This window comes from Cydia fagiglandana, chromosome 9 (assembly GCF_963556715.1).
Source record: "Cydia fagiglandana chromosome 9, ilCydFagi1.1, whole genome shotgun sequence".
NCBI lineage: Eukaryota > Metazoa > Arthropoda > Insecta > Lepidoptera > Tortricidae > Cydia > Cydia fagiglandana.
This window is the reverse complement of record NC_085940.1, coordinates 8,254,997-8,281,686: the sequence shown is the minus strand read 5'-3', so window position 1 is coordinate 8,281,686 and position 26,690 is coordinate 8,254,997. Positions and strand designations below refer to the sequence as shown.

At 43.6% G+C, this 26,690-nt stretch overlaps 2 protein-coding genes across 2 annotated transcripts in view; both read right to left on the bottom strand.

The window, feature by feature from the left end:
- The window catches only part of LOC134667257 (phosphatidylinositol N-acetylglucosaminyltransferase subunit Q), a 59,381-nt gene that overhangs the window by 26,638 nt on the left and 6,053 nt on the right, over positions 1 to 26,690 (bottom strand). The gene's annotated exons all lie outside the window — the stretch shown is intronic.
- LOC134667240 (protein PHTF2) lies at positions 1,401 to 24,994 on the bottom strand. The gene is made up of 16 exons (XM_063524567.1): positions 24,857 to 24,994; positions 24,483 to 24,553; positions 23,497 to 23,577; positions 22,964 to 23,109; positions 21,079 to 21,284; positions 20,409 to 20,548; positions 14,971 to 15,111; positions 11,325 to 11,904; positions 9,739 to 9,854; positions 8,766 to 8,893; positions 5,443 to 5,621; positions 4,452 to 4,591; positions 3,553 to 3,781; positions 2,938 to 3,033; positions 2,305 to 2,547; positions 1,401 to 1,640 (listed from the first exon to the last, which is right to left on the bottom strand). The coding sequence occupies exons 3-16, from the start codon at positions 23,514 to 23,516 to the stop codon at positions 1,491 to 1,493; spliced, it is 2,514 nt and encodes an 837-aa protein (XP_063380637.1). The 5' UTR covers positions 23,517 to 23,577; positions 24,483 to 24,553; positions 24,857 to 24,994; the 3' UTR covers positions 1,401 to 1,490.

Genomic DNA, 26,690 nt, shown 5'->3' with positions numbered 1-26,690 from the left:
AAACACCCCACTTTGTAGGTTAGCATTATTTATTCACAAAACCGCAGATCATACAATACTAGCTGATACTAGTAAACAACTAAATTTTACCCCCGTGGCGTCAGTGGCACGGCAAATGGATGATTGATGTTTGGCGTTCAAAAGGTTAATTTTTATAATGTGAAATATTGATTTTTAACTTAAAGCTAATGGGTCACTTAAAACTATTTCTTGTTATCTAGACATTTGCTATAGACTGCACATTGATGAACATTGAACAGCAAAAAGGGAGGAACACTGAACTGTATGCAACAATTTTGTGCACTAACTATTTTTGCTACAATACATACACGTTGAATATAGGGAATGCAAATCGGTTATTTTGTGTATGGAAATAATCGGTTTTTAACCGAAACCGCGGTTATTTCCATACAAAAAATAACCGATTTGCATTCCCTAGTTGAATAGTAATTATATTAGACACAAGATAATAAAGCACAGTGAATCTTCCACAGATTCTTTCTACATTTTTGAGTGACATTTGACCCCTCGTAAGCGGCCTGTCAAATTTGATCGTTGAAAAAGTGACCTTGATATTTAAAACAATAGATTAAATTCTCACTCACGGATCCGTCTCTAACTCGGAGTAATTAACAATGGAGCCGCCATTAACAGGCGTTCCCCTCTGTCGAAAATAGGCGGCCAATGGTCAACCACATGTCAACCACATGTCAACCATATGTATGGACTGACGTTTATCTGACATGACGTACCTATACATTTGATGTGCCCCTCCCCGGCAATAAACGGCAGACTATTTTGTACCGAAAATTTTAGACATGGCGTCTCCGTTGGTTATATCCTCCAAGGTCTCTAAGCATACGAAGGGTTAAGGCATGAAATTGAATTTATGTATCAATACTCTTTTTCACGCGCATAGTTTCTACCTAGAATTTATACGTGTCTGAGTGCCTACTGCTAAAATCGAAATTTCTTTATCTGCCTCTCTATCGCTGGATAGCGAGACAGATAACAAAAATTCGATTTTCGAGTTTCGCGGTAGACCTTCTCAACTGATCGGTGGCAAAAATTCGATTTTCGGGTTTCGCGGTAGAACTTCTTAACTGATCGGTGGCGCGAGTCGTTATAAATGCTCCATCTATGGCTTGGTTTGACAAAACATCACGTTAATCGCATTTTTGCAATACATTGCTGAATTTGGTCGACCGATTGAATTCGTTGCTCCCACTTAACCAGCAACCTAAAAGCGCATGCCATTTGTAACGTTTGTAGAAGCCTTAAGTTCTCGCTAGATAATATGTATTCGAAAGTTGTTTGTAATTCGCTATAAACCTTCTAAAAAGCAGGCAGCGGTTTGATATTGTAACTACACACATCAACTAGAATTGTAAATAACCCTGATAAGAAAATTACTAGCTTAGTTAATATATTTTTCTTGTGACCTACTTTGAACAACGTGCATTTCACAACAGTAAAATATTTCAATTATATTATTTGATTTTGATTTTGTGTAGTTTTAACTTGAAGCCCAGCATTTCCGATAACACCCCAGAGAGGGCAGACAGTATGACTACCTTTGTTATAGTGTATAAGTAATGATTGGCACATATTCCGGATATCTTGAATGGCGAATCCAGTTCCTGGAACAAAGACATTACTATTAGCCCTTTTATAAGGCATAAGGGTGTCAGAAATTGCAAAATTGAACCCTATTACTTTGCAATAAAGTTCAAAATCAGATGGGAAATATATTCCCTCTGCCTTTTATAAGGCAGAGGGAATATAAGCCTTTATAGGCTTAACAAAGATCCATTGATTGTAAAAAAAACATTTATTCAGGCGAAATAAACCCTATTTGTACAGTTTTTTCTTCTGCCAAACTGCAGGAAAGTTTGGCAGTTTGGTAAAATATGCATTTCGATTTGCTAATGTAAATGGCGCTGTACTGCTCCGTAAATTATGCGGTAACTCTGGTTGCCAAAAGTTGACCTTTGACAATTCAGTTGCTGTGGCGTTGTACAGCGTCATATTCTTCGGACTCGGGGAACGATTATACCTTCCTTTTCTATGTTGATAAACATTAACTCCCTTATTCATAAACGTTACTTACTAAAGTTGACAAGCTGATAATAATCGTTTGTCCCTTTCCATCATACCAATCCGTCGGAAAGGGACAAACGATTATTATCGGCTTGTCAACTTTAGTAAACGTTTATGAATAAGGGGGTAAGGGTGTGGTACTTTAGGTTCACGTTGCTGCCCAGCGTCAGCAGGTTGCTGCCGAGCTACAGACTAGTACAATACCTTGAGCAAGTCGGCGGCCAGTTTGAGCACGTTGTTGGCGACCGTGAGCTGCTCCTTGCTCTCCGGGCGCTGCTCGATGGCCAGGTGCAGGTTGATCTGTTCCGTCAGTATGGCGGACAGGCAGCCGCGGTACTTGCGGTTCACGTTGCTGCCCAGGGTTAGGAGGCGGAGGAGGTAGATGCCGAGGCAGCTGCTCCACACGAGAGCTTCGAGGAGCCAGCTCGATTCGAGAGTTATGGAGTCCTGAAAATGAAAATATCAAGCACCCATAAAATTATTATGCGTATTTTATGGGTCAAGCAGATCTTGTCAGTAGAAAAAGGCGGCATATTTGAAAAATGTAGGCGCGAAAGGATATCTTCTCATAGAAAATCTGAATTTCGCGCCTTTTTCTACTGACAAGATTTGCTTGACCACTTATAACCATAGTAGTTCGCCTAAAATAGTGACCTCTATGAACATACAATTTGATCCCTCTAACTCGTTTTTTTGTCAATTATAAATGGATGGAACATCTTGGACAGGACAGGCCGGCTATTCATAAAAAGGTGCTAATACATATTTTAAAGCCACCCTAAATCTGTTCTGTAACTAGGTGTACACACACGAAGTGGCGCTTATTCTGATCCTTACCCTGAGCAGATGAGCGCTGACGCAGGCAAGCAATATTATTGTGAGCATGAAGGCAGCCGACACGATCACGTCCACCGAACGCTGCGGCCCGCGGCGCTGCGAACAAGGAATAATAGATTCAAGATTACACAAAGAAAGTATAAAACGACCCATTCAGCAGGCTTAGCACAGGAGCCCCGCGGGGTAGACTACCCGTCTCTCTCTAATTAATACAGCTAGAAAAGGACGTGCAGTCTATTTCGCGGGCGAGATTCTGTCGCGGCGCTTGTAGCACAGGAGCGAGCGAAGGCTCAGGCCGCGTAGCCAAGATGCCGATCGCTTACGCTCCCTAGCGATCGAAACTCAACTGTCACTGTCGCACTAATATGGAAGAGTGATAGAGAGACATGATGCTTTTCGTTGTCGAAGCGAAAGCGATTGTAACCTTGGCTAGGCCAGCAGAGCTATCAGAGTCAAGCGTTGGCTAGAGTTAAACCAAACTTCTATGACGTTTAAATAACACTTGCACAGTCTAGACTATCAAAATCTCTGCCAACTTAGGTTAGTCTAACTCGAGGGTTAAGGTTAGTAAGGTTCAAATGGGTACCTCTATATATTATATAAGTTTGAACATACCCGTAAATATGACCGAGTGGAGAGCCAAGTCTTGATATTCCTCACGGTATTCAGTCTAAAATGTGGCAACTCGCTCTTCCTCGCCCGTCTCGCCGAAGTCAAATGCGAGAATAGTTTCGCATAGAGAAACCGCTGCTTGAAGGCCCTCTCTGCCACGGCCAGTAGGAAAAATACGAGACCGCTGAGCGAAAAGCGGAGTGCGCATGATATTATATTCGTCGTTATTTCCCTAGAAATAAGGTCTAATTTTAAGGAACCATATTGTTAAATAATTCCACGTAACAGTGAGAAATATGCCACCGTTTTGAAGGTTAAATAAAGAACAGTTCATTATTTGCTGTAGGTCTACAGCACCTGTACTAAATAATGTGCATAAAAGTTATATTCCATTAAAATAAAAGCATGTTAATATTACTTAAAACTGCACGCTATTAAGAAATTTAAACAATCTTTTGAGTGCATAAAATTAAAAAGTTGCCTTCATAGTTATTTTGAATACTCGAGAATTTCAAGACGTTAATGTAAACGCTCCCTTATTTTGTGTTGATTAAGAGCTTAAAATTTTATGCTTAGTTTTTAGGGTTCCGTGCCCAAAGGGTAAAAATGGGACCCTATTACTAAGATTCCACTGTCCGTCTGTCCGCCTGTCTGTCATCAGGCTGTATCACATGAACCGTGATAGACATTTGAAATTTTCACAGATGATGTATTTTTCTGTTGCCGCTATAACAACAAATAGGTACTAAAAAGTCCGGAACCATCGGTGGGGGAGTCCGACTCGCACTTGTCCGGTTTTTTTTTATCGAACCGACTTGTTTTAATCTACATGTAAAACGTCAAACATTTGAATTTAAGTGCATTTTCAATCCAACATACAATTTAGTGGAAGACACACTTACCATATATTATCACCAAAAGCACCATTTAACGTTGAGATCAGGGACCCCTGACTGTAGTTGCAGATCAACGAGGGAATGTAAGTCAGTAGCGACAGCGATTGCAGCTCCTCCTCACTTCTGGTGTCTTGTTCTATGGCAACCTGCATACAAAATAAATTTGATGGCTTTGCCTGTATTTAAATATACTAGGATTTACCATATCGGTGTAGGTAAACGCCCGAAATAAACTAGTAAGATTTAACATTTCGGGCTTTTACCGATCGGCATCAGTAAACCCTAGATTTTACCAGTAAATCCTAGGTTTTGCCGTACTTCGGGCTTTTACAGTAACATATATGTGACTGATGTTTTCAACTTAACGCTTTGTCGATTAATACCTGTGCTGCTATACTGACAATCAACCCTTTGAACTCCAGACGGCGAATTAATATGCCATGCTCCGGACGCCAGGCTATTGCGATTATTTAAGTGAAATGGAAACTTTACAGAGTCCCGCGTAAGTCTGTATTGGCAAAACTGACGGCTGTGCTAGTCGTTGGCGCTTTTGGCAAGACTTTCCGATGACATCGACAGTCGTTTGTGGCGGTCAAAAGGTTAACTAACTATACAGTCGCGTAACTCAGTGAACGCTTAAAGTTCAAAGTGTTTAGGTTAAAGGTGAAGTTCGCTTGGCTGCCAATCATAAGAATTCAACTTCAGGGGTCTAACATTCCCAATTTTCCAGCCATAAAACACTTTAAAGTTATAAATTTAGTATCGCATTTTGATTCCCTTTGCAGGTCCGATATCGCGTCGCAATAAAGTCAGACTTAGAAATTTTCAGGCGATGTGATAGATGACCGAGAAAGAGATGGTGGGACGACCTGGATGCATTTCAGCGGGATTGGCGGGATCTTGCTCAGCACAGGGAGGACTGGAAAGGGAGAGGAGAGGGCTTTGTCCAGCAGTGGGACACACACATAGGTTAATACAAAAGAAAAGTGACGGATACCTGTATGAGCCTGGCGGCGGGCGCCACGAGCGCCACGCTGGCGGCCATGAGCAGGCCGGCCCACAGGCCGCCGTCGGCCGCCATGGCGCGCTCGGCCCGCGCCACCACGTACCAGCTGATGTCCACAGCGGACAGCTCTGCGCGCAATGTTGAGCCGCGCTCCCACATAGTGCATTTCACTGCACAAAACATAAAGGTACACATAAACATAAAGGTATACATTTTTAGATAATTTATTTTCAAGTTTAAAGTTTTGGATTGGGAAACTGGAAAAGAGGAATCCGAAATTTGTGATCAGTAAGTTTCATATAGGGTAGAACAGATCGAAGGACTTTTATGCAAACGGGGAATTGTTTAGGTTACATACTTAATTATTCAATTATTAATCAGGTTAATATTTCAAACTGTTTGTGAGATACAGTTTGTTAAACATCAGTGCAAAAATCTGCATGTAGCAGATTGTAATTGTATAATTGTATTCTTATTCTCCTTCAACCCTACCAAGTCAGTGAACGAATATACAAGGAAACATTCTGTCCGCTCAATTATGACCCAACGTAAACTACCCCGCGATAGGCGGTACTTACAAACTGCTCGATTGGCAACCTCAGTTCGACCGAGTTGACAGTCAGTGACAAATGGCTAAATTGGTTTATAAAAACAACGTTTTTTTATAACTAAAAATGGCTTCATGTGTCTGGAAGTGGTGCAGAAGTTACTCTGCTCATACCAAAGCCATTGGAATCACTTTTCACATGTAAGTAAACAGATAAATTCACTAAAATTTGGAATAAATATGACGACATTTTTTCAATATTACCGTGCTAAGCTAAAACGTAACACCTGCATACTACTTTCATAATAACATACGACTTTTTAAATTACGAGGATAATAGGGATGATGTTATGCTAAATGAAGTAGACAATTTTATTAACTTAGTTTGATTTAGGTATCCTACATATTGTAATAAATTCCTTCTTACATATTTACTTATATCATTATTTTTTCTTTCATGGGATGGAGGTATAAAAACTACCTAGTTATTTCAAATTACCTAATTATCAAATTTCGTATTATAAACTGAAATAATATATAGTAGTGTTTCTACTTGATAAAAACAAATTAAAATATTTCCTGGAAAATAATTTAATTTGTTCAAATACTTCATAGTAAATTTCGTATTGTTATTCTAGTATTTGTTATGTTACGTTCCATTTAGATTCCCTTAAGATCCTATTCGCAGAGAACTATGGACAAAAGCTGTCCAATTAGAAAGACATGAAATTGATTGGATGCCTGACACGATCTAGAATATGATCTATTCATTTCAAAGATGAAGATTTGCACTTGTCAGAAAAAGGGTTCACGACTTTACGCAGCTTAATAAAACTGCTTTACCGATTTGTACCCATGAGATAAATATACCCGGTCTCCTATATGTAAATATGTTTTTTCTGTCACTCTTTCAATGAATTAGTTTATCAAATACACACATTATGAATATGTTGATCATTTGAAGCCACCCTCTGCTGTCACGACTATATGCTACGACCAGGTACTCTCTCAAGCCATTTTCGTCAGCAGAAAAGAGCGCCAAATTTAGAAAATGTAAGCGCGCGACGGTTATGGTCCCATACAAAATTTTAATTTTGCGCCTTTTTCTACTGACAATCTTGCTTGACCGGTTATATATATATAAAATATTTCCATTGGAACTGAAAGTGGGGATGAGCCTTTATCGTGTCTCCGCCTGTTCAAAAATTTTTGACCCGATTCGTGTACCAATGTAAATTTTGCAGGCTGAATAGCCTGTCCGATTTCTAAGATCAAGCTCGCCATAGATTTACTATACTTGATCTTGATCTTAGAAAAACTGACAGACTATACCTGAACGTGACTTCGCTCTGCCATACAGATTGATAATAAAATATACCAAGCTGTAAAAAATACTTATAATAGCGGAATACATTTATACAACAATGAATATTTTACTTATGTTGAGTTAGTCTGTTATTTTTTTAAATTTTAACTAGTTATCTTTTAATTGCATTAAATTATTATACGTGAATTATTGGTTCTTCAATGTATTGCATAAACCTATCCCTGTCCAAGTCATATTCTCATCAAATATGAACCGCGGACTCTCAACGGCCAGTACGTACAGCAAGAAGGTTATTAGCGGATTAATGTCGCTGATTGGTAGTTATTGACGTTATATGCATTTCATCTACACTTAGCTATGTACATTTGTGTAATAGAGATGACTATTATTCCGTTTACCAGCTTCGATTACAGGCTCTGTAAACGTATCGTCTTATTTAAATGTAGGCGTAATTGTGTATGTGTGCTAATTTGTGCCGAGAATTTGAATGGCAATGTTCCCAAAGGCGGTTTCCTTGTATATGCCTTCGCTGTACCAAGTAGATCCGAGCATCGAATATAAAGTGACATGTGTCAATTTAAAATGTAAATAACTTTAAAGTGGTAGTTTTGTCACTGATATAAAATATTTCATTTCAGGGATGTTGCGAATATTCGCATCCGCATCCGCGGAACATCTGCATTATTTTCAACATCCGCATCTGCATCCGCATAAAATCGATGCGGAGCATCCGCGTGATGCGGATGTCGACCAAATCGGTAATAGGAACGTATTAGCGGCGGCGGCGCCGGCGGCGTAAGTGCTAGGTAATTTCGTCATTATATATAACAAAATCGTCTAGATCCCGAAAAGTCGGCCAAGTTACTGTTTATTAAATAAAACGCACCTATATTCTTGCTCAAATACGAAACGTTTCTTTAAAAAAAATGCCATAAATTGTAATATTTGATATTTTTTAAGTGCCAAATCTTGACATCCGCATGCGGATGTGAGGCTTTAAATATCCGCATCCGCATCCGCGGATGTCAAAAAATCTGCATCCGCAACATCCCTGTTTCATTTTAATGATTTTGTTTTACTTTTTAATCCAGCTTTACTTTTTTAAAAACTCGATTGTAGATCACTTAGATAACACTATCCTTTCAGCTCAGTCTCTAAAAATGTTCCATCCGTATTTGCCGAATTGTAATAATCTCTGTAGGTAGTTGTGGACTTTTATAGAAAGAGATATTTACCGATTTTGGAAATCGGTAAATATCTTGGAAATGAACTAAAAACTATAGAAAAAAGTACGGTCAGGATTTGTAGCCTGTCACAGTGACAATATTATAAGATCCCTAGCAGCTTTAAGTGTGACAAGGTACTAAGTGATACACAAATCGAATCCTCCATTGTGCCTGTAGAAGTTAGGAACCCTATCTCTGGTTTTATAAGTCATACCTGTATCACTAGTAGGGTCAAGTAGAGCAAAGGGGTCCCACGAGCTATCGGCACAGTGGAACCCCACGTCCGAATGGGCGCCCTCCGATTGAGATCCATAGCTGCTTTCCTCACCTGACAAAAGATATAGCTCGAGTTTGATAGTCGCCGAATTATGCTGTTGTAATGTTATTTATAATGTTGTGTATAATTCATCAATGGAATTACAAGTAAAAACATAATGGAGAGACGAATTCTAAATTTTATTAAATGGACTTGACAGTTTTGTCTTTTTGATACATTATGAGTTTTTGTGTGTGTGCTCTTTATACAGTGCGATATCTATACCGACTAGGTACACTTTTATAATAATTAGCATGGGATTTTTAGTTTATGTAATTTATTGGCTTTAACACAATTTTAGACTAAGTAGTAATACGTAATACTACGAGTAGTATGGTAAATGGTTCTAAGTGAGTTAGGGTGCAATCACACTGGGTCGTTGGTCGCCGTTGTCGGGGCGGTCGCCAAATCAAAGTTATAGGGGCCCACTGATTACCAGTTCGCCGGACGATATCAGCCTGTCAGTTGTTCGGTGCTGTCGAATTTTGCGTATAACTGACAGGCCACACAAAACAGACTGCAGTATGTGAATGTAGTGGTAAATGCTTACTGTTAGTAGTTTGGCCAACCCAGTCCGACATGGTATGGTGCGACGGCAGTGCGATGGAGGGCGCCGACGCCGAGCATTCGCCGTCGGACGACGATGACTGGTAATTCTCTAATTTCTACACAAAACAGACTGCAGTGTTAATGTAGTGGTAAATGCTTACTGTTAGTAGTTTGGCCAACCCAGTCCGACATGGTATGGTGCGACGGCAGTGCGATGGAGGGCGTCGACGCCGAGCACTCGCCGTCGGACGACGATGACTGGTAATTCTCTAACTTCTACACAAAACAGACTGCAGTATGTTAATGTAGTGGTAAATGCTTACTGTTAGTAGTTTGGCCAACCCAGTCCGACATGGTATGGTGCGACGGCAGTGCGATGGAGGGCGCCGACGCCGAGCATTCGCCGTCGGACGACGATGACTGGTAATTCTCTAATTTCTACACAAAACGAATGATTGCATTACCAATAAGGTACCAGCCGGCCTAGCCAAGGTTACAATCGCTATCGCTTCAACAACGAAAAGGATTATGTATCTCTATCACTCATCCGTATTAGCGCGACAGTGACAGTTGCGTTTCGATCGCTACGGAGCGTAAGCGATTGGCATCTTGGCTACGCGGCCTGCACCAAAGAAAGCCCGATTCTTAACCTTGCCTACTTCCAAAATTTCATACTTTTATAAGTGTTGGGTTCAAATTTTGCGGCCATGTTCCATAGTACAATAGACAAAACTGCATGTTAATATTAAACACCAGAAAAATAAAAATTATGATATGCCGTCTTTGGCGCAGGTACCTTAGATGTACCTAGTGACAGTAGTGACACAAATTAATGTAGATTACTGTAGAGTAATGTAGAAAACTATATAATATTTTTTTAAATATCGTAGTTTATTTACAATTGTTCTAAATTATTGTTACACTGATTGCATTAATAAGTTACACTGTTGTTGTTACACTGATTGCAGGTAGTATTTTTTATATAAACGTATAAAGAAGGATGTGGGTGATATTATTGTTTAAAAAAAACTCTTGCTAAGTAATGTAGTGTACCTGGGATTTTATTAGTATTTGTGCAACAAAGATAAGCCCTTTTTTTAATCTTGTCAGAATGTAAATAATGGAAAAATGACTGTTATATAATATACACCAATGTGGTGAATGAATCATGCTGTCAATAAAATACAGGTAGATTCACAAAAACAGGCAAGAATTAATCAAATAAATTACTTAATAAAAATGAATGTGGGATAATGAAAATGTGTGTGACATAATTACAGGTTGATATGACAGGGCACACGATGTTAGATGATATTTGTTTTATTTGTTCATTCCATTCGCGCCACTTTCCGTGAATTTACCTGTATATATACTATATAGCTACCTGGATTCTTAGGCTGAAAATTGATGCCATCTATCGCCTATTATGATAAAAATAAGGATGTTAATACTTTTGGATAATATAAAGCAAACTTTATAAAATCACAAATAAAAAACGTAATTAGATAATTTATCCACAAACTTGTATTACAGACTCCCAGAATCAATAGATGTAAAAATTTCGTAAACTCAAATAACCATAATAATTTATTTGTCGTAAACCATGTAACCATGATTATGATTACGACAAATAAATGATTATGATTACTTTAGACCAGCGGTCGGCAACCTTTTAGCAGCCAATGGCCACATAGTAGTTAACGGAGGTGACGCGGGCAGTACTTTGTTAATATGACTTTATGAGACATTGTCGTTTGTGACTATTACATACAAAATAGCCAAGGCGGCACTCGGGCCGTAAGTGACAGGTTCACGAGCCGCATGCGGCCCGCGCAGGTTGCCGACCGCTGCTTTAGGCATCTGTTGGCTGCGAGTACAAATGATCATCACAACAGTATCGATTCCTACCTTATTTTTCTTCTTAATAGGATACTCCTCGTCGCTAGTCTCCCTCGGTATAGTGTCCGCGGCCCACTTCTTGAACCGCACCCCGACCCTCTTGCCCTCCGGAGCCGGCGCGGACCCATCAGACTCTAGACTCTTCTCCGATTTCTCATCGTCTTCCTTCTTCAGCCTTTCAAGATTTCTAAGTAGATTAGGAACTGGTTTAATACTTGGTTCGATCACTGGTTTTTGTTCGTTGACTAGTTTTTCCTTTGGTCGGTCGTCGCTGCCGTTGGAGTAATATCCGTTCAGGCTTTCGAAGCCGTCGTCACCTTCGGCAAACATGGCTCTTGCTAGGTTCATGTGGCCCTGCACATTGAAACTTTCGAGCCTTTTCTTAGTTAATACATTCTTGTAAGAGAACGAGGGTTGGGCCACTTCGTCCGGCGGTGGGGTGAATGTGACTATGGGTGTGGAGACGTCAGGTTTTGACCACGCCATGTAATCTTCGTCGTCGGAATCTTTGGCTTTCATGGCTTTTTTGACTATAGGTTCCATGTTTTTGATGAGGTTTTCCTTCGTCAGTTCTTTGTTTTTACGTTGTCTGCAATATAGAAATAAGTTTTAAGCGAGTTTACGAGTACCTACCTATGTATAACGTTAACCCTTTACCAGGCTGACAGTTCAAAAATGACAATCGAATGTCAATCTTACTCATCGAAAATAGAACACATGTTTGAAGTGCCTATGTGGGAAATATATATCCCTTAGCCTGGTAAAAGGTTAAGATGTGTGTTGTGCAGTGGCGGCGCGTCAAACATATCCATAGGCAAGCCGGGGCTAATTTGTCTAACATATTTCCTTTACAACTCTGCTCAAACGTCTAAAAACAGGCAAGCCGGTGGGAATCGGCTTTTATGGACGCGCCGCCACTGGTGTTGTGCAAGATGTTTTTGACTAGAGACAAAATTTACCTAAGTTGCAGCTTGGGACTAGTAAGAGAACATCCAGTAAATGTTTAAATTATTCCTTACAACAATTCAGTGTCATCCAGCCAGGGCCGTCTTAAACTATGCTGGGGCCCTTGGGCACAAAAAGTGAAGAAAGCAAATTCAACTAACATTTTTCTACTATCCACTTAACCGTCCGGCTCGCGAGACTGTTTTCCTGTCAACCGTCCGGGGTTTTTTAGCGACGCACGCCCCGCGCAGCGCATTCACAACTTTCTACAAAAATTAGAACTACACTGCCATCTAAATTTTTTTAGAGTTAGGCTACGTTGTCGCATCAAGAGAATGAGTAAATAATGCCGAAATATTCCGTTAGATGGCTATGAAATCAAATCTTTCTTCCACCCCTTTGGATAGTAAGGTTCCCGCGGACGGTTAAGAGCATATTTTTTCGGATACTATGATATCGTCGGACGGTCAAATGGATATGATCTATTTATTATGAGTAATCAAATATACTGTTACTGTCTGTCCCTGAGGCCCCCTGAGGATGGGGGCCCTGGGCACGGGCCCCGTGTGCCCTTATCCTTTATGGTAAAGATCAGGTATGTTGCGGATGCACATGCTGCGCGGATGCGGATGTCAAGATTTGGTATTTAAAAAACGTAAAATCGATGCGGATGCTCCACATCGTTTTTATGCGGATGCGGATGTTGAAAATAATGCGGATGCGAATGCGAATATTCGCAACATCCCTGGTAAAGACGGTACTGCGTCCAGCTACATACCTCAGTACCGTGCTGGAGAGGTCGGCGCGGGACTGGCGGCGCCGGTACTTGGGCGGCTTGGCCGGCTTGCTCTGCGTGGACGTGGCGCCGCTCTCCCCTGACCCGCCCGCGCTAACGGTACTGCGTCCAGCTACATACCTCAGTACCGTGCTGGAGAGGTCGGCGCGGGACTGGCGGCGCCGGTACTTGGGCGGCTTGGCCGGCTTGCTCTGCGTGGACGTGGCGCCGCTCTCCCCTGACCCGCCCGCGCTAACGGTACTGCGTCCAGCTACATACCTCAGTACCGTGCTGGAGAGGTCGGCGCGGGACTGGCGGCGCCGGTACTTGGGCGGCTTGGCCGGCTTGCTCTGCGTGGACGTGGCGCCGCTCTCCCCTGACCCGCCCGCGCTAACGGTACTGCGTCCAGCTACATACCTCAGTACCGTGCTGGAGAGGTCGGCGCGGGACTGGCGGCGCCGGTACTTGGGCGGCTTGGCCGGCTTGCTCTGCGTGGACGTGGCGCCGCTCTCCCCTGACCCGCCCGCGCTAACGGTACTGCGTCCAGCTACATACCTCAGTACCGTGCTGGAGAGGTCGGCGCGGGACTGGCGGCGCCGGTACTTGGGCGGCTTGGCCGGCTTGCTCTGCGTGGACGTGGCGCCGCTCTCCCCTGACCCGCCCGCGCTAACGGTACTGCGTCCAGCTACATACCTCAGTACCGTGCTGGAGAGGTCGGCGCGGGACTGGCGGCGCCGGTACTTGGGCGGCTTGGCCAGCTTGCTCTGCGTGGACGTGGCGCCGCTCTCCCCTGACCCGCCCGCGCTAACGGTACTGCGTCCAGCTACATACCTCAGTACCGTGCTGGAGAGGTCGGCGCGGGACTGGCGGCGCCGGTACTTGGGCGGCTTGGCCGGCTTGCTCTGCGTGGACGTGGCGCCGCTCTCCCCTGACCCGCCCGCGCTAACGGTACTGCGTCCAGCTACATACCTCAGTACCGTGCTGGAGAGGTCGGCGCGGGACTGGCGGCGCCGGTACTTGGGCGGCTTGGCCGGCTTGCTCTGCGTGGACGTGGCGCCGCTCTCCCCTGACCCGCCCGCGCTAACGGTACTGCGTCCAGCTACATACCTCAGTACCGTGCTGGAGAGGTCGGCGCGGGACTGGCGGCGCCGGTACTTGGGCGGCTTGGCCGGCTTGCTCTGCGTGGACGTGGCGCCGCTCTCCCCTGACCCGCCCGCGCTAACGGTACTGCGTCCAGCTACATACCTCAGTACCGTGCTGGAGAGGTCGGCGCGGGACTGGCGGCGCCGGTACTTGGGCGGCTTGGCCGGCTTGCTCTGCGTGGACGTGGCGCCGCTCTCCCCTGACCCGCCCGCGCTAACGGTACTGCGTCCAGCTACATACCTCAGTACCGCGCTGGAGAGGTCGGCGCGGGACTGGCGGCGCCGGTACTTGGGCGGCTTGGCCGGCTTGCTCTGCGTGGACGTGGCGCCGCTCTCCCCTGACCCGCCCGCGCTAACGGTACTGCGTCCAGCTACATACCTCAGTACCGTGCTGGAGAGGTCGGCGCGGGACTGGCGGCGCCGGTACTTGGGCGGCTTGGCCGGCTTGCTCTGCGTGGACGTGGCGCCGCTCTCCCCTGACCCGCCCGCGCTAACGGTACTGCGTCCAGCTACATACCTCAGTACCGTGCTGGAGAGGTCGGCGCGGGACTGGCGGCGCCGGTACTTGGGCGGCTTGGCCGGCTTGCTCTGCGTGGACGTGGCGCCGCTCTCCCCTGACCCGCCCGCGCTAACGGTACTGCGTCCAGCTACATACCTCAGTACCGTGCTGGAGAGGTCGGCGCGGGACTGGCGGCGCCGGTACTTGGGCGGCTTGGCCAGCTTGCTCTGCGTGGACGTGGCGCCGCTCTCCCCTGACCCGCCCGCGCTAACGGTACTGCGTCCAGCTACATACCTCAGTACCGTGCTGGAGAGGTCGGCGCGGGACTGGCGGCGCCGGTACTTGGGCGGCTTGGCCGGCTTGCTCTGCGTGGACGTGGCGCCGCTCTCCCCTGACCCGCCCGCGCTGCCGCCGTCGCACTCCGAACGCGCTCTCCTACAATGTAATGTAATATACACTTGTAAATATACTTCAATGTCAAACAAGCATTTATAGTCCGTTTTTTTAGCATTAGAAAGAACTTCGCAGAAGTAAGCGTGTGGTTCCAAATCCAGCACTTTTAGCGGTAATTATATGTATTGGCCATGTTACATTAGATAATTCAATAATTATGAACAATTAAAGAGCCTGATAATAACTGCACGCTTGCTTCTGTGGATTTATTTCTAATGCTAAAAAAACTTAAAAATAAAATTAAGGTAAAAAAGTTTTAAGTTAAACGGTTTTATTTTAATCAAATGTGTACCAAAAACTAGAAAATAAAAATTATTATACTAATCGGAGTTCTATATATGTACTACCTATGTTTCTTTTCTGGGCAGTATTCATGCCAGACGTGTAGCAAAATGTAGTTTTCTCGAGTCTGATTCTAAACGCCACTTTTCGACACTATGTCAGTGGATTAAGTATTAATCGGATTTTTTTCTCAGACTAAAATAAAAACGTGGGGCGTTGGAATAAAATACGTTGGGAAATATAATACATTCATATATTTGGAAAATAAATATTAGTAAACATAACTAGAAATCATTATAACACAATTTTACCTTTTTCTACGTCATACCTAGCTCAGAAAGGTCCACATTTCATTGTATATTTTTACTTTTATAGATCTTACTCAACAAAATACGTTGGGAAATATAATACATTCATATATTTGGAAAATAAATATTAGTAAACATAACTAGAAATCATTATAACACAATTTTACCTTTTTCTACGTCATACCTAGCTCAGAAAGGTCCACATTTCATTGTATATTTTTACTTTTATAGATCTTACTCAACATTTTTAAATACTAACGCCCCACGTTTTTATTTTAGTCTGAGAAAAAAATCCGATTAATACTTAATCCACTGACATAGTGTCGAAAAGTGGCGTTTAGAATCAGACTCGAGAAAACTACATTTTGCTACACGTCTGGCATGAATACTGCCCAGAAAAGAAACATAGGTAGTACATATATAGAACTCCGATTAGTATAATAATTTTTATTTTCTAGTTTTTGGTACACATTTGATTAAAATAAAACCGTTTAACTTAAAACTTTTTTACCTTAATTTTATTTTTAAGTTTTTAGTTGAGAGCCCGAAGCGTCCGGCAGGTTAGTGCTCGAACAGAGAACAATGGTTCAAGTGTCTTAATTGCGAAGGTCGAAGGCCGAGCTCCGCGTAGGGCCGTAGGCCCGAAGCGTCCGGCAGGTTAGTGCTCGAACAGAGAACAATAGTTCAAGTGTCTTAATTGCGAAGGCAGAAGGCCAAGCTCCGCGTAGAGCCGAAGGCCCGAAGCGTCCGGCAGGTTCGAACAGAGAACAATGGTTAAGTGTCTTAATTGCGAAGGCCGTAGGCCGAGCTCCACGTAGGGCCGAAGGCCCGAAGCGTCCGGCAGGTTAATGCTCGAACAGAGAACAATGGTTCAAGTGTCTTAATTGCGAAGGCCGAAGGCCGAGCTCCGCGTAGGGCCGAAGGCCCGAAGCGTCCAGCAGGTTAATGCTCGAACAGAGAACAATGGTTCAAGTGTCTTAATTGCGAAGGCAGAAGGCCAAGCTCCGCGTAGAGCCGAAGGCCCGAAGCGTCCGGCAGGTTCGAACAGAGAACAATGGTTAAGTGTCTTAATTGCGAAGGCCGTAGGCCGAGCTCCACGTAGGGCCGAAGGCCCGAAGCGTCCGGCAGGTTAATGCTCGAACAGAGAACAATGGTTCAAGTGTCTTAATTGCGAAGGCCGAAGGCCGAGCTCCGCGTAGGGCCGAAGGCCCGAAGCGTCCAGCAGGTTAATGCTCGAACAGAGAACAATGGTTCAAGTATCTTAATTGCGAAGGCCGAAGACCGAGCTCCGCGTAGGGCCGTAGGCCCGAAGCGTCCGGCAGGTTAGTGCTCGAACAGAGAACAATGGTTCAAGTGTCTTAATTGCGAAGGCCGAAGGCCACGCTCCGCGTAGAGCCGAAGGCCCGAAGCGTCCGGCAGGTTCGAACAGAGAACAATGGTTAAGTGTCTTAATTGCGAAGGCCGAAGGCCAGCTCCACGTAGGGCCGAAGGCCCGAAGCTTCCGGCAGGTTAATGCTCGAACAGAGAACAATGGTTCAAGTGTCTTAATTGCGGAGGCCGAAGGCCGAGCTCCGCGTAGGGCCGAAGGCCCGAAGCGTCCAGCAGGTTAGTGCTCGAACAGAGAACAATGGTTCAAGTGTCTTAATTGCGAAGGCCGAAGGCCGAGCTCCGCGTAGGGCCGTAGGCCCGTAGCGTCCGGCACGTTAGTGCTCGAACAGAGAACAATGGTTCAAGTGTCTTAATTGCGAAGGCCGAAGGCCGAGCTACGCGTAGGGCCGTAGGCCCGTAGCGCCCGGCAGGTTAGTGCTCGAACAGAGAACAATGGTTCAAGTGTCTTAATTGCGAAGGCCGAAGCGCCCAGCAGGTTAGTGCTCGAACAGAGAACAATGTTTCGAGTGTCTTGATTGCGAAGCCCGAAGGCCGAACTCCGCGTAGGGCCGAAGGCCCGAAGCCTCCGGCAGGTTAGTGTTAGTGCTCAAATAGAGAACAATGGTTCAAGTGTCTTAATTGCGAAGGCCGAAGGCCGAGCTCCGCGTAGGGCCGTAGGCCCGAAGCGCCCGGCAGGTTAGTGCTCGAACGGAGAACAATGGTTCAAGTGTCTTGAGTGCGAAGGCCGAAGGCCGAGCTCCGCGTAGGGCCGAAGGCCCGAAGCGTCCGGCAGGTTAGTGCTCGAACAGAGAACAATGGTTCAAGTGTCGCAATTGCGAAGGCAGAAGGCCGAGCTCCGCGTAGGGCCGTAGGCCCGAAGCGTCCGGCAGGTTAGTGCTCGAACAGAGAACATTGGTTCAAGTGTCTTAATTGCGAAGGCCGAAGGCCGAGCTCCGCGTAGGGCCGTAGGCCCGAAGCGCCCGGCAGGTTAGTGCTCGAACGGAGAACAATGATTCAAGTGTCTTGAGTGCGAAGGCCGAAGGCCGAGCTCCGCGTAGGGCCGTAGGCCCGAAGCTCCCGGCAGGTTAGTGCTCGAACAGAGAACAATGGCTAAGTGTTTTAATTGCGAAGGCCGAAGGCCGAGCTCCGCGTAGGGCCGTAGGCCCGAAACGTCCGGCAGGTTCGAACAGAGAACAATGGTTAAGTGTCTTAATTGCGAAGGCCGAAGGCCGAGCACCGCGTAGGGCCGAAGGCCCGAAGCGTCCGGCAGGTTAGTGCTCATGTCTAAATGCGAAGGCCAAAAGCCGAGCACCGCGTAAGGTCGAAGGCTCGAAGCGCCCTCATACTAAAATGATTACCTACTTGGGACTTCGCATATTTTCCAAGCTATACCTATAGTGTGGGCTGGCCACACCTTGCATCATCAGGACTGAGGAGTTGGAGGTCATTTTTAAATGCTAAGGCAGGCAGGCAGTAACCCTGCAGCATCAGACAGAACTGATGAGTTGGGAGGACAATATGAAGCACAAATGCCTCTACCCAAAACAATGAGCACACTACTTTAAAAGTGACACATTCGCCAACCTGTCGGTTATGGCAGGCAGTAACCTTGCATCACCAGGATCGAGGAGTTGGAGGTCATTATTAAATGCAAGTGCCCCTGTCCAATACTTTAAATCCTACTATGAAATCAGAACTTTATTAATCTTGGTGGTTAAGGCAGGCAGTAACCCTGCAGCATCAGAACTGATGACTTGGGAGGACAATATTAAACGTAAATGCCTCTTCCTAAAACATAGAGCACTACTTTAAAATTGACACATTCTCCAACCTGTCGGTTATGGCAGGCAGTAATGTTGCATCATCACGATCGAGGAGTTGGAGGCCATTATTAAATGCAAGTGCCCCTGCCTAATACTTAAAATCCTATTCTAGTATCAGAACTGTATCAATCCTGGTGGTTAAGGCAGGCAGTAACCGTGCAGCATCAGAACTGAAGAGTTGGAAGTCAGTAATAAGTCACTAAGGATTTGTTTCATAGCAACAATAATATAGTTAAAAAACTAGCAAGTCTGTAATACTCTCGGTTATGGTAAGCAGTGTTTCTGCAGCATCAGGGTTTAAGGTCCAGGGTTGAAAATATTATAAAAAGTCATTGTCACCGGGACTTGATACGGATGCCAAATTTCATCGAAATCGGTTGAGTAGAAGTGGTCGAAAAATCGATTGCAAGATTTGAAGCACATATATATATATATGTAGATATATACAAAGAAGATACGGGGTCAAGCTAAATAAAACCGTTTAATAATAATAATAAAAAACGAACTATAGGCCGCCATTTTACGAGTGTCACCAGAGAAATAAGAGCATAAACAAAAAAAGATACAATTATGTTCAGCATCGTTTATCATACGATTTAAGTGGGTATTGAGTATCATCGGCCACACGATTAACGTAATTCGTATATCCATCCACTGTTGGTCAGTTAGTATGGATCTTCCGAACAATTTAGGTCTCGAATAAAAATATTCAAGCACATTCGGACGTCGGAATAAACTTTCGAATATTTGGGAGTCTTTTTCAGTTTTGGTGCCCATTTATGGGGTTCGTATCTAGGGTGTATACTTATATTGGTCTAGCGAAAGTATCGAGGCAGCGTGACGGTACGTGGCGCGCGGGCGGACGCGCGCATATCCTGTTTCGGTGGTGCTCACGATCAGCGAGTGTAGCTCAGGACCATGACGCCGTATGGCACCAGCAGTTAGGTTAGTACCTGTAGTATCGCGGCAGCTCGCTATAGCTCCAGCTCCATCTAGGTGGTGCTCACGATCTGCGAGTGAAGCTCTAGACCATGAGACCGAACGGTATACTCAGTTAGATTAGTACCTACCGGAAGTATCGCGGCAACTTGCTTTAGCTCCAGCTCCATCTAGGTCAGTGGTTCTTAACCTAGGGGTAATTACCCCCGTGGGGGTAAAACTGGTATTTTACGGGGGTAATAAGCTAACCTAATATAACAATACAACAAACGTACACGTTTTATTTTTTATTACCATTGGGAGGAGGGGTAAAATCAGGTTCCCTAGTTAGTCATAGGGGTGACCGGCCTGAAAAGGTTAAGAACCACTGATCTAGGTGGTGCTCACGATCTGCGAGTGAAGCTCTAGACCATGAGACCGAACGGTATACTCAGTTAGATTAGTACATACCGGAAGTATCGCGGCAACTTGCTTTAGCTTCAGCTCCATCTAGGTGGTGCTCACGATCTGCGAGTGAAGCTCTAGACCATGAGACCGAACGGTATACTCAGATTAGTACCGGAAGTATCGCGGCAGCTTGCGGCGGTACGTGGCGCGCGGGTGGACGCGCGCGAGCTCCATCTCGGTGGTGCTCACGATCTGCGAGTGCACGATGCTCAGGACCACCATGAGGCCAGCCGGCACCATCCAGCAGTTGGGCTGTAAAAAACTTTACATATAAATACATTTTACAGATATTCCAGATTTTTTGAGATTTTCATAATTAATAGTTAGGTACATAAGTTTTACATAATGATTTTACCGAAATTGGCTCATGTACGCGTAGTAGTAAAAATTATATTCATGTATTAATATATAATTAATTAAAAGGAAACAAAACAAGAGTTGGTGTAAGTGTGCTTATCGTATATCAGCCCATACTTGGCCCATACCCTTACTACTTGGTTACTTTATATGGAATACGGTGTTGTAAATGAATCAATAAACATGCTATCTTTAATTATGGCTATCATAATTCACGCGTTAACATGGCTTCACGTAAAAAACAATGACATATAATTGTATGATAGCCACGCTGGCTATCATATCATTAATATTGATTCATAAATTATAGCTCAAGTCATGTAGTATTCGTGGATGGATAGTTCTTTTTATTGTTTATCATAAATGAGTAATAAAGTAACTTCTGCTGCGTTACGCGTAGGTACAGAGCAGGAAGAGAGTCTTACGTCGACAGTGTCCGTGGGCGCCATGAAGTACAGCACAATGTTGGCAAGCTGCACGGTCCACAGCGCGAGCAGCACGCGAGCACAGCTCGGCGACGTCTGCTGCGCCCACCACGCGTATAACGCCGGTAGGAAGAGAAGGCGGGCGAGTGCGAACCATACTACCCGGCGCATGGATAGAGTCGGCTTTGCTTTGGGGAATGATGACCCTGCGGTAAACACAACCAATGACAATATTATATGCAAAATATGGAAATACATATTTCTAATATTCATGAATATTTAAAAGTTATGACTTTCAAAGCGCAAATGCTTTACTAACATGATTATCATGATAAGTTATGCGTTTTAAAGTGGGTTCGGTTTTCTACAAGAAACATCGATATGAAACAATAATAGATCCTATTCCTGCACCCTGCCCCGTTTATACGTATTAATATTACGTATTGAAGCAGATTCAAGTCCTCAAGAAACTCTTACAAACATTGTATTTTTTTTATTTCCTTGTCGAGCTAATCTGATGTTACCTCTGACCACATCAATGAGGTACAAGCGCGAGTGCGAGGAGAAGACGACGATGCGGCGGCGGTACGTGCCGCGCATCAGCAGTTGTTCCACCATCGTCTCCCATTGCTTGTCTGATCTGTGCTGGTGTTACCTCTGACCAGGTCCACGTCAATGAGGTACGAGCGCGAGTGCGAGAAGTCGACGATGCGGCGGCGGTACGTGCCGCGCATCAGCAGCTGTTCCACCATCGTCTCCCATTGCTTGTCTGATCTGTGCTGGTGTTACCTCTGACCAGGTCCACATCAATGAGGTACGAGCGCGAGTGCGAGGAGAAGTCGACGATGCGGCGGCGGTACGTGCCGCGCATCAGCAGCTGTTCCACCATCGTCTCCCATTGCTTGTCTGATCTGTGCTGGTGTTACCTCTGACCAGGTCCACATCAATGAGATATGAGCGCGAGTGCGAGGAGAAGTCGACGATGCGGCGGCGGTACGTGCCGCGCATCAACAGCTGTTCCACCATCATCTCCCATTGCTTGTCTGATCTGTGCTCATGTTACCTCTGACCAGGTCCACATCAATGAGGTATGAGCGCGAGTGCGAGGAGAAGTCGACGATGCGGCGGCGGTACGTGCCGCGCATCAGCAGCTGTTCCACCATCGTCTCCCATTGCTTGTCTGATCTGTGCTGGTGTTACCTCTGACCAGGTCCACATCAATGAGATATGAGCGCGAGTGCGAGGAGAAGTCGACGATGCGGCGGCGGTACGTGCCGAGCATCAACAGCTGTTCCACCATCATCTCCCATTGCTTGTCTGATCTGTGCTGGTGTTACCTCTGACCAGGTCCACATCAATGAGGTATGAGCGCGAGTGCGAGGAGAAGTCGACGATGCGGCGGCGGTGCGTGCCGCGCATCAGCAGCTGTTCCACCATCGTCTCCCATTGCTTGTCTGATCTGTGCTGGTGTTACCTCTGACCAGGTCCACATCAATGAGGTATGAGCGCGAGTGCGAGGAGAAGTCGACGATGCGGCGGCGGTACGTGCCGCACATCAGCAGCTGTTCCACCATCGTCTCCCATGCCTTGTCTGATCTATGCGGGTGTTACCTTTGACCAGGTTCACGTCAATGAGGTACGAGCGCGAGTGCGAGGAGAAGTCGACGATGCGGCGGCGGTACGTGCCGCGCATCAGCAGCTGTTCCACCATCGTCTCCCATTGCTTGTCTGATCTGTGCTGGTGTTACCTCTGACCAGGTCCACATCAATGAGGTACGAGCGCGAGTGCGAGGAGAAGTCGACGATGCGGCGGCTGTATGTGCCGCGCATCAGCAGCTGTTCCACCATCGTCTCCCATTCCTTGTCTGATCTATGCGGGTGTTACCTCTGACCAGGTCCACGTCAATGAGGTACGAGCGCGAGTGCGAGGAGAAGTCGACGATGCGGCGGCGGTACGTGCCGCGCATCAGCAGCTGTTCCACCATCGTCTCCCATTCTTCCTTGTCGTACGAGCTGATCTTCTTCTGATACCTGTACAATATTATGTCTAAGAAGTCATGGATAGGCAATTGCACTGTTGTGCTTTTGTTTTTATGCATCGCTGGGTATGAAGATAGTTAATTTTGAACTTAATTTTTAATTTTCATGCTGAGGCAAGCCCATTTCAAGTTAAAGAATATGTAATTTTATCACGAAAAAATAAATGATTTATTTTATTATTTGTGGCTAGAAGTATATACAAAGCATAATTTTTTTTTGTTCAAACTAAGGTGTTTTAGTTTTTTTATTTCGGAAGAATAGTGAAGTGCAAGTTCTTGTACACAACTAGGCAAATATTAACTACAATAGCTTATGTATTAAAGTGGTAACAGAATAGCTTATGTATTAAAGTGTTCTACAAATTGTCCTGATACTTACCAAGCCGCCAGTTGCATCATGATTATCAGAATGTATGAAGTTTGTTGTAGCCAATAATTTAACTTCAGTTAAGTTTGAAAGCTGAAATAAAAATAATATAATATACCATTATATCCAATACCAATAATACACCGTCATTTGTGACTGATGGTTGTACAAAAATTTGAAAATAACCATGTGTATGAAATTTTCTGCAAATGGATTTGGCCGCAATGATCTTAATTGAATTCAACAAATTTTAAGCTTGGTTCTTTTACTATGTACAGTAAAAATATAGTTTCTAGTTACTTTTAGATGACTAAAACACTATAACATATTCACCAATTCACTTGTAAAATTTCATTAAGGTTTACTCGGGTAATACCGAATGGCGAAAACTGTCGGATAATTCCGAAAAGAGACTTTTATTATGATGGAATTAAGGGTGATTTTCATCAGAATTTCGGAATTATCCAAGATTCGGTATTACCCGAATACACCTTACTTACAGATAGATTCAGGAGCCCATTGTGTGTAACTTACTATAGTTCATTTTTTTAGCATTAGAAAGAACTTGCAAGAAGGTAAGCGATTTTGACATGTCTATTAATTGAAAAAGGCTTTTTATAAATCAGTAACTATTGCTTATGAAATCAGAAGAATATAAATGATTGTATTAGATTCATAATTGTTACATATTTGCCGTAACTTATTTTTAAAATGTGTTTTTCAATTAAAAGACACATCAAGATAGTTTACCTTATTTGTAATGCTAAAAAAAACGAACTATAGCCCTTTATTAGTATGAATCCCTCTTTTATCAAGCTTTCATGAAATAGGCTCCAACATAAGAACTAAATTAAATATTTTAACACAGGACATTCACACAGGGACATAGTAAGAAGCTTAGGCACTCATGTACTTCCAATGCGCATGAAGAGATCGAATCATATTCGGCAAATAAAACATAATAAAACCATAGTTATGATTACAGGAACATTGCTCACCATTTGGCTTATTGTGATGGCAGTTTATCTGAGAAACTTTCCCACACTCAGCAGCCGGTTCAATGCGATAACTGAAACCGGAAGATTTAAAATTTATAACATGATTTCACTGGCCCTAGCCAGCGGTAAGTGGTTTCGTATAAGTAGTCCATTGAAATTTATATGGCATTACAAAAAGTTCAAGGTTATACGCAAAATATCGCTTAAGGTCACATAAAAATAAATTTGTTTTATATATAGCCTGCTCTACAATGTGTATAATAAAATAACCGTTATGTTCGGTCATTGTGCTTGTGTAGATCAAAGGCTTACGAAAAACATTTTTTATCACTAATACACTTTCATAGCGATATGTTATTGTAAGAGTTATTCACCTGCACTGCCCGTATCATTATGTTATGTTTTGCCGCATTGTTATTGCAGTTTTATCAGCAATTTCGCAGAAAATAAAACACTGCACTTGCAATAAACTTGACAATACAATACACCTACACAAACTGAGTTGAATGAATCTGACACTGACACTACACTGACAGATCAGGAAACTGTCAATGGCGTGTTGTTAGTTCTCTTTGTTATCCATTCATTTGACGGCTTTTGATGTGTCTCGAATACATTGTTGACGAGACTTTTTTACTCTGGCAAACCCACAGTTGAAAAAAGGCGCGAAATTCAAAGTTTCTATGGGTGTGCTATTATTATGAGTGGACGACCCTTCTCGCCTACATTAAATTTGCCGTGTTGTTTCGCCGACGGAAATGGCTTGCCAAACTATAAATTTCATTTTATTTTCTTAATTACTGAGGGCGAGGGTCTACCGCGATAATCGAAATGTTGTCCATTCTAGCAATTTTAGCACAAACTGCGCTGTAGTAGTAGATTTTAGTATTTACCTCGATATTCACAAAATCGAAGATCGGCGTTTGTTCTTAAACACGTGACGTGGGCGTGCGCCACTGTGGGCAGTAGGCGTCAGAGGTTCTACCGCGAAAAACGAATCTCTTTATCGAGCAGACACAGAAATTTAGATTTTCGTATTTTGCGATAGGACCTCAGATTTCAAGTTTCCGCAGCATTGTATAGTGTACTATTTGTAGTTGTAGACTTAAGCAAGAACAAGAACAACTTTGTTTTATTTGTAAGTCGGTGGCATAGTAGTGTCCCCACTCATTCAAAGTACATATGAAATTAATTATATAATTATTAAGTGTGAAAACTAAGCTATTCGCGCAACGAGTGCCGTACAAAATGTAGGTAGGTACTAATCTACATGTTAATTGGTCGAGTTTAAATAAAATACAAATAAAAGGTTATTCCGTCAACTTTATTCTTTTATTCATTTCGATAAGTTACAGGTACGACACGGTATATTGTATTAAAGTAATAAAACTAATAAACTATACATCAATAAGCACTAATTACTTATAAAAATAATATTTAGTTACTACAATATGATAACTATACACAAATTTTCTAAATTAACGTTGCAAAAAGTTGGATTTTTTTGTACTTCAAAGACTTGGGTCAAGCTTAGAAAATGGTTTTGGGTGAAAGTTACAACTTTTTTTTGGGCTACCGTGAATATCGAAATTAAAATATTTGCTAAATATCTGCTTTCCTCTTAATCGATTATTGCAATTTGTTAGATCGATAGAGAGGAACACAGACTTTCTTACAAGGAAGGGTACCCAACTGTCCGACTCCGATTTGATTTATTTTGATATATGTTATAGAGTAGTCTAAAATAACGGACACGTATAATATAAAAAATGAGTTTGTGGTGAAATGACAAAACACGTCCCCATTCTTTATTCATGTTCTCCAACATATAACGAAACCAGTAATTAATTATAAATTTTTTTGAAAAAAGTTTTTCATAGAAATTATGTTTGGTAAATTTTCAGTACTTTGAAGGCCATATTCTCCTAACAGGTTGAGTTTGGGCAGCTAAAAAAAATACGTGTCCGTTATTTTAGACTACTCTATAACATATATCAAAATAAATCAAATCGGAGTCGGACAGTTGGGTACCCTTCCTTGTTAGATTTCAAACTTTGAAGGTAGCCGTTCTGTTTTCACTAGCACACTTGTAACGTACCTACTGAAGATAATCTTATGTCAAAAACTCTTTCATAGCGACTGGGCCATCTTCATCTTCAAAAGATTCTAACTAAGCGGATATAATAGAAATTCGATCGACGATAAACT

Coding starts and splice junctions, on each gene's coding strand:
- LOC134667240 (XM_063524567.1), bottom strand. CDS start 23,516: ATGATGCAACTGGCGGCTTG. Junction 23,110..23,496: donor ATGATGCAACTGGCGGCTTG/GTAAGTATCAGG, acceptor AATATTGTACAG/GTATCAGAAGAAGATCAGCT. Junction 4,592..5,442: donor CCGCCGCCAGGCTCATACAG/GTATCCGTCACT, acceptor TTTTGTATGCAG/GTTGCCATAGAACAAGACAC.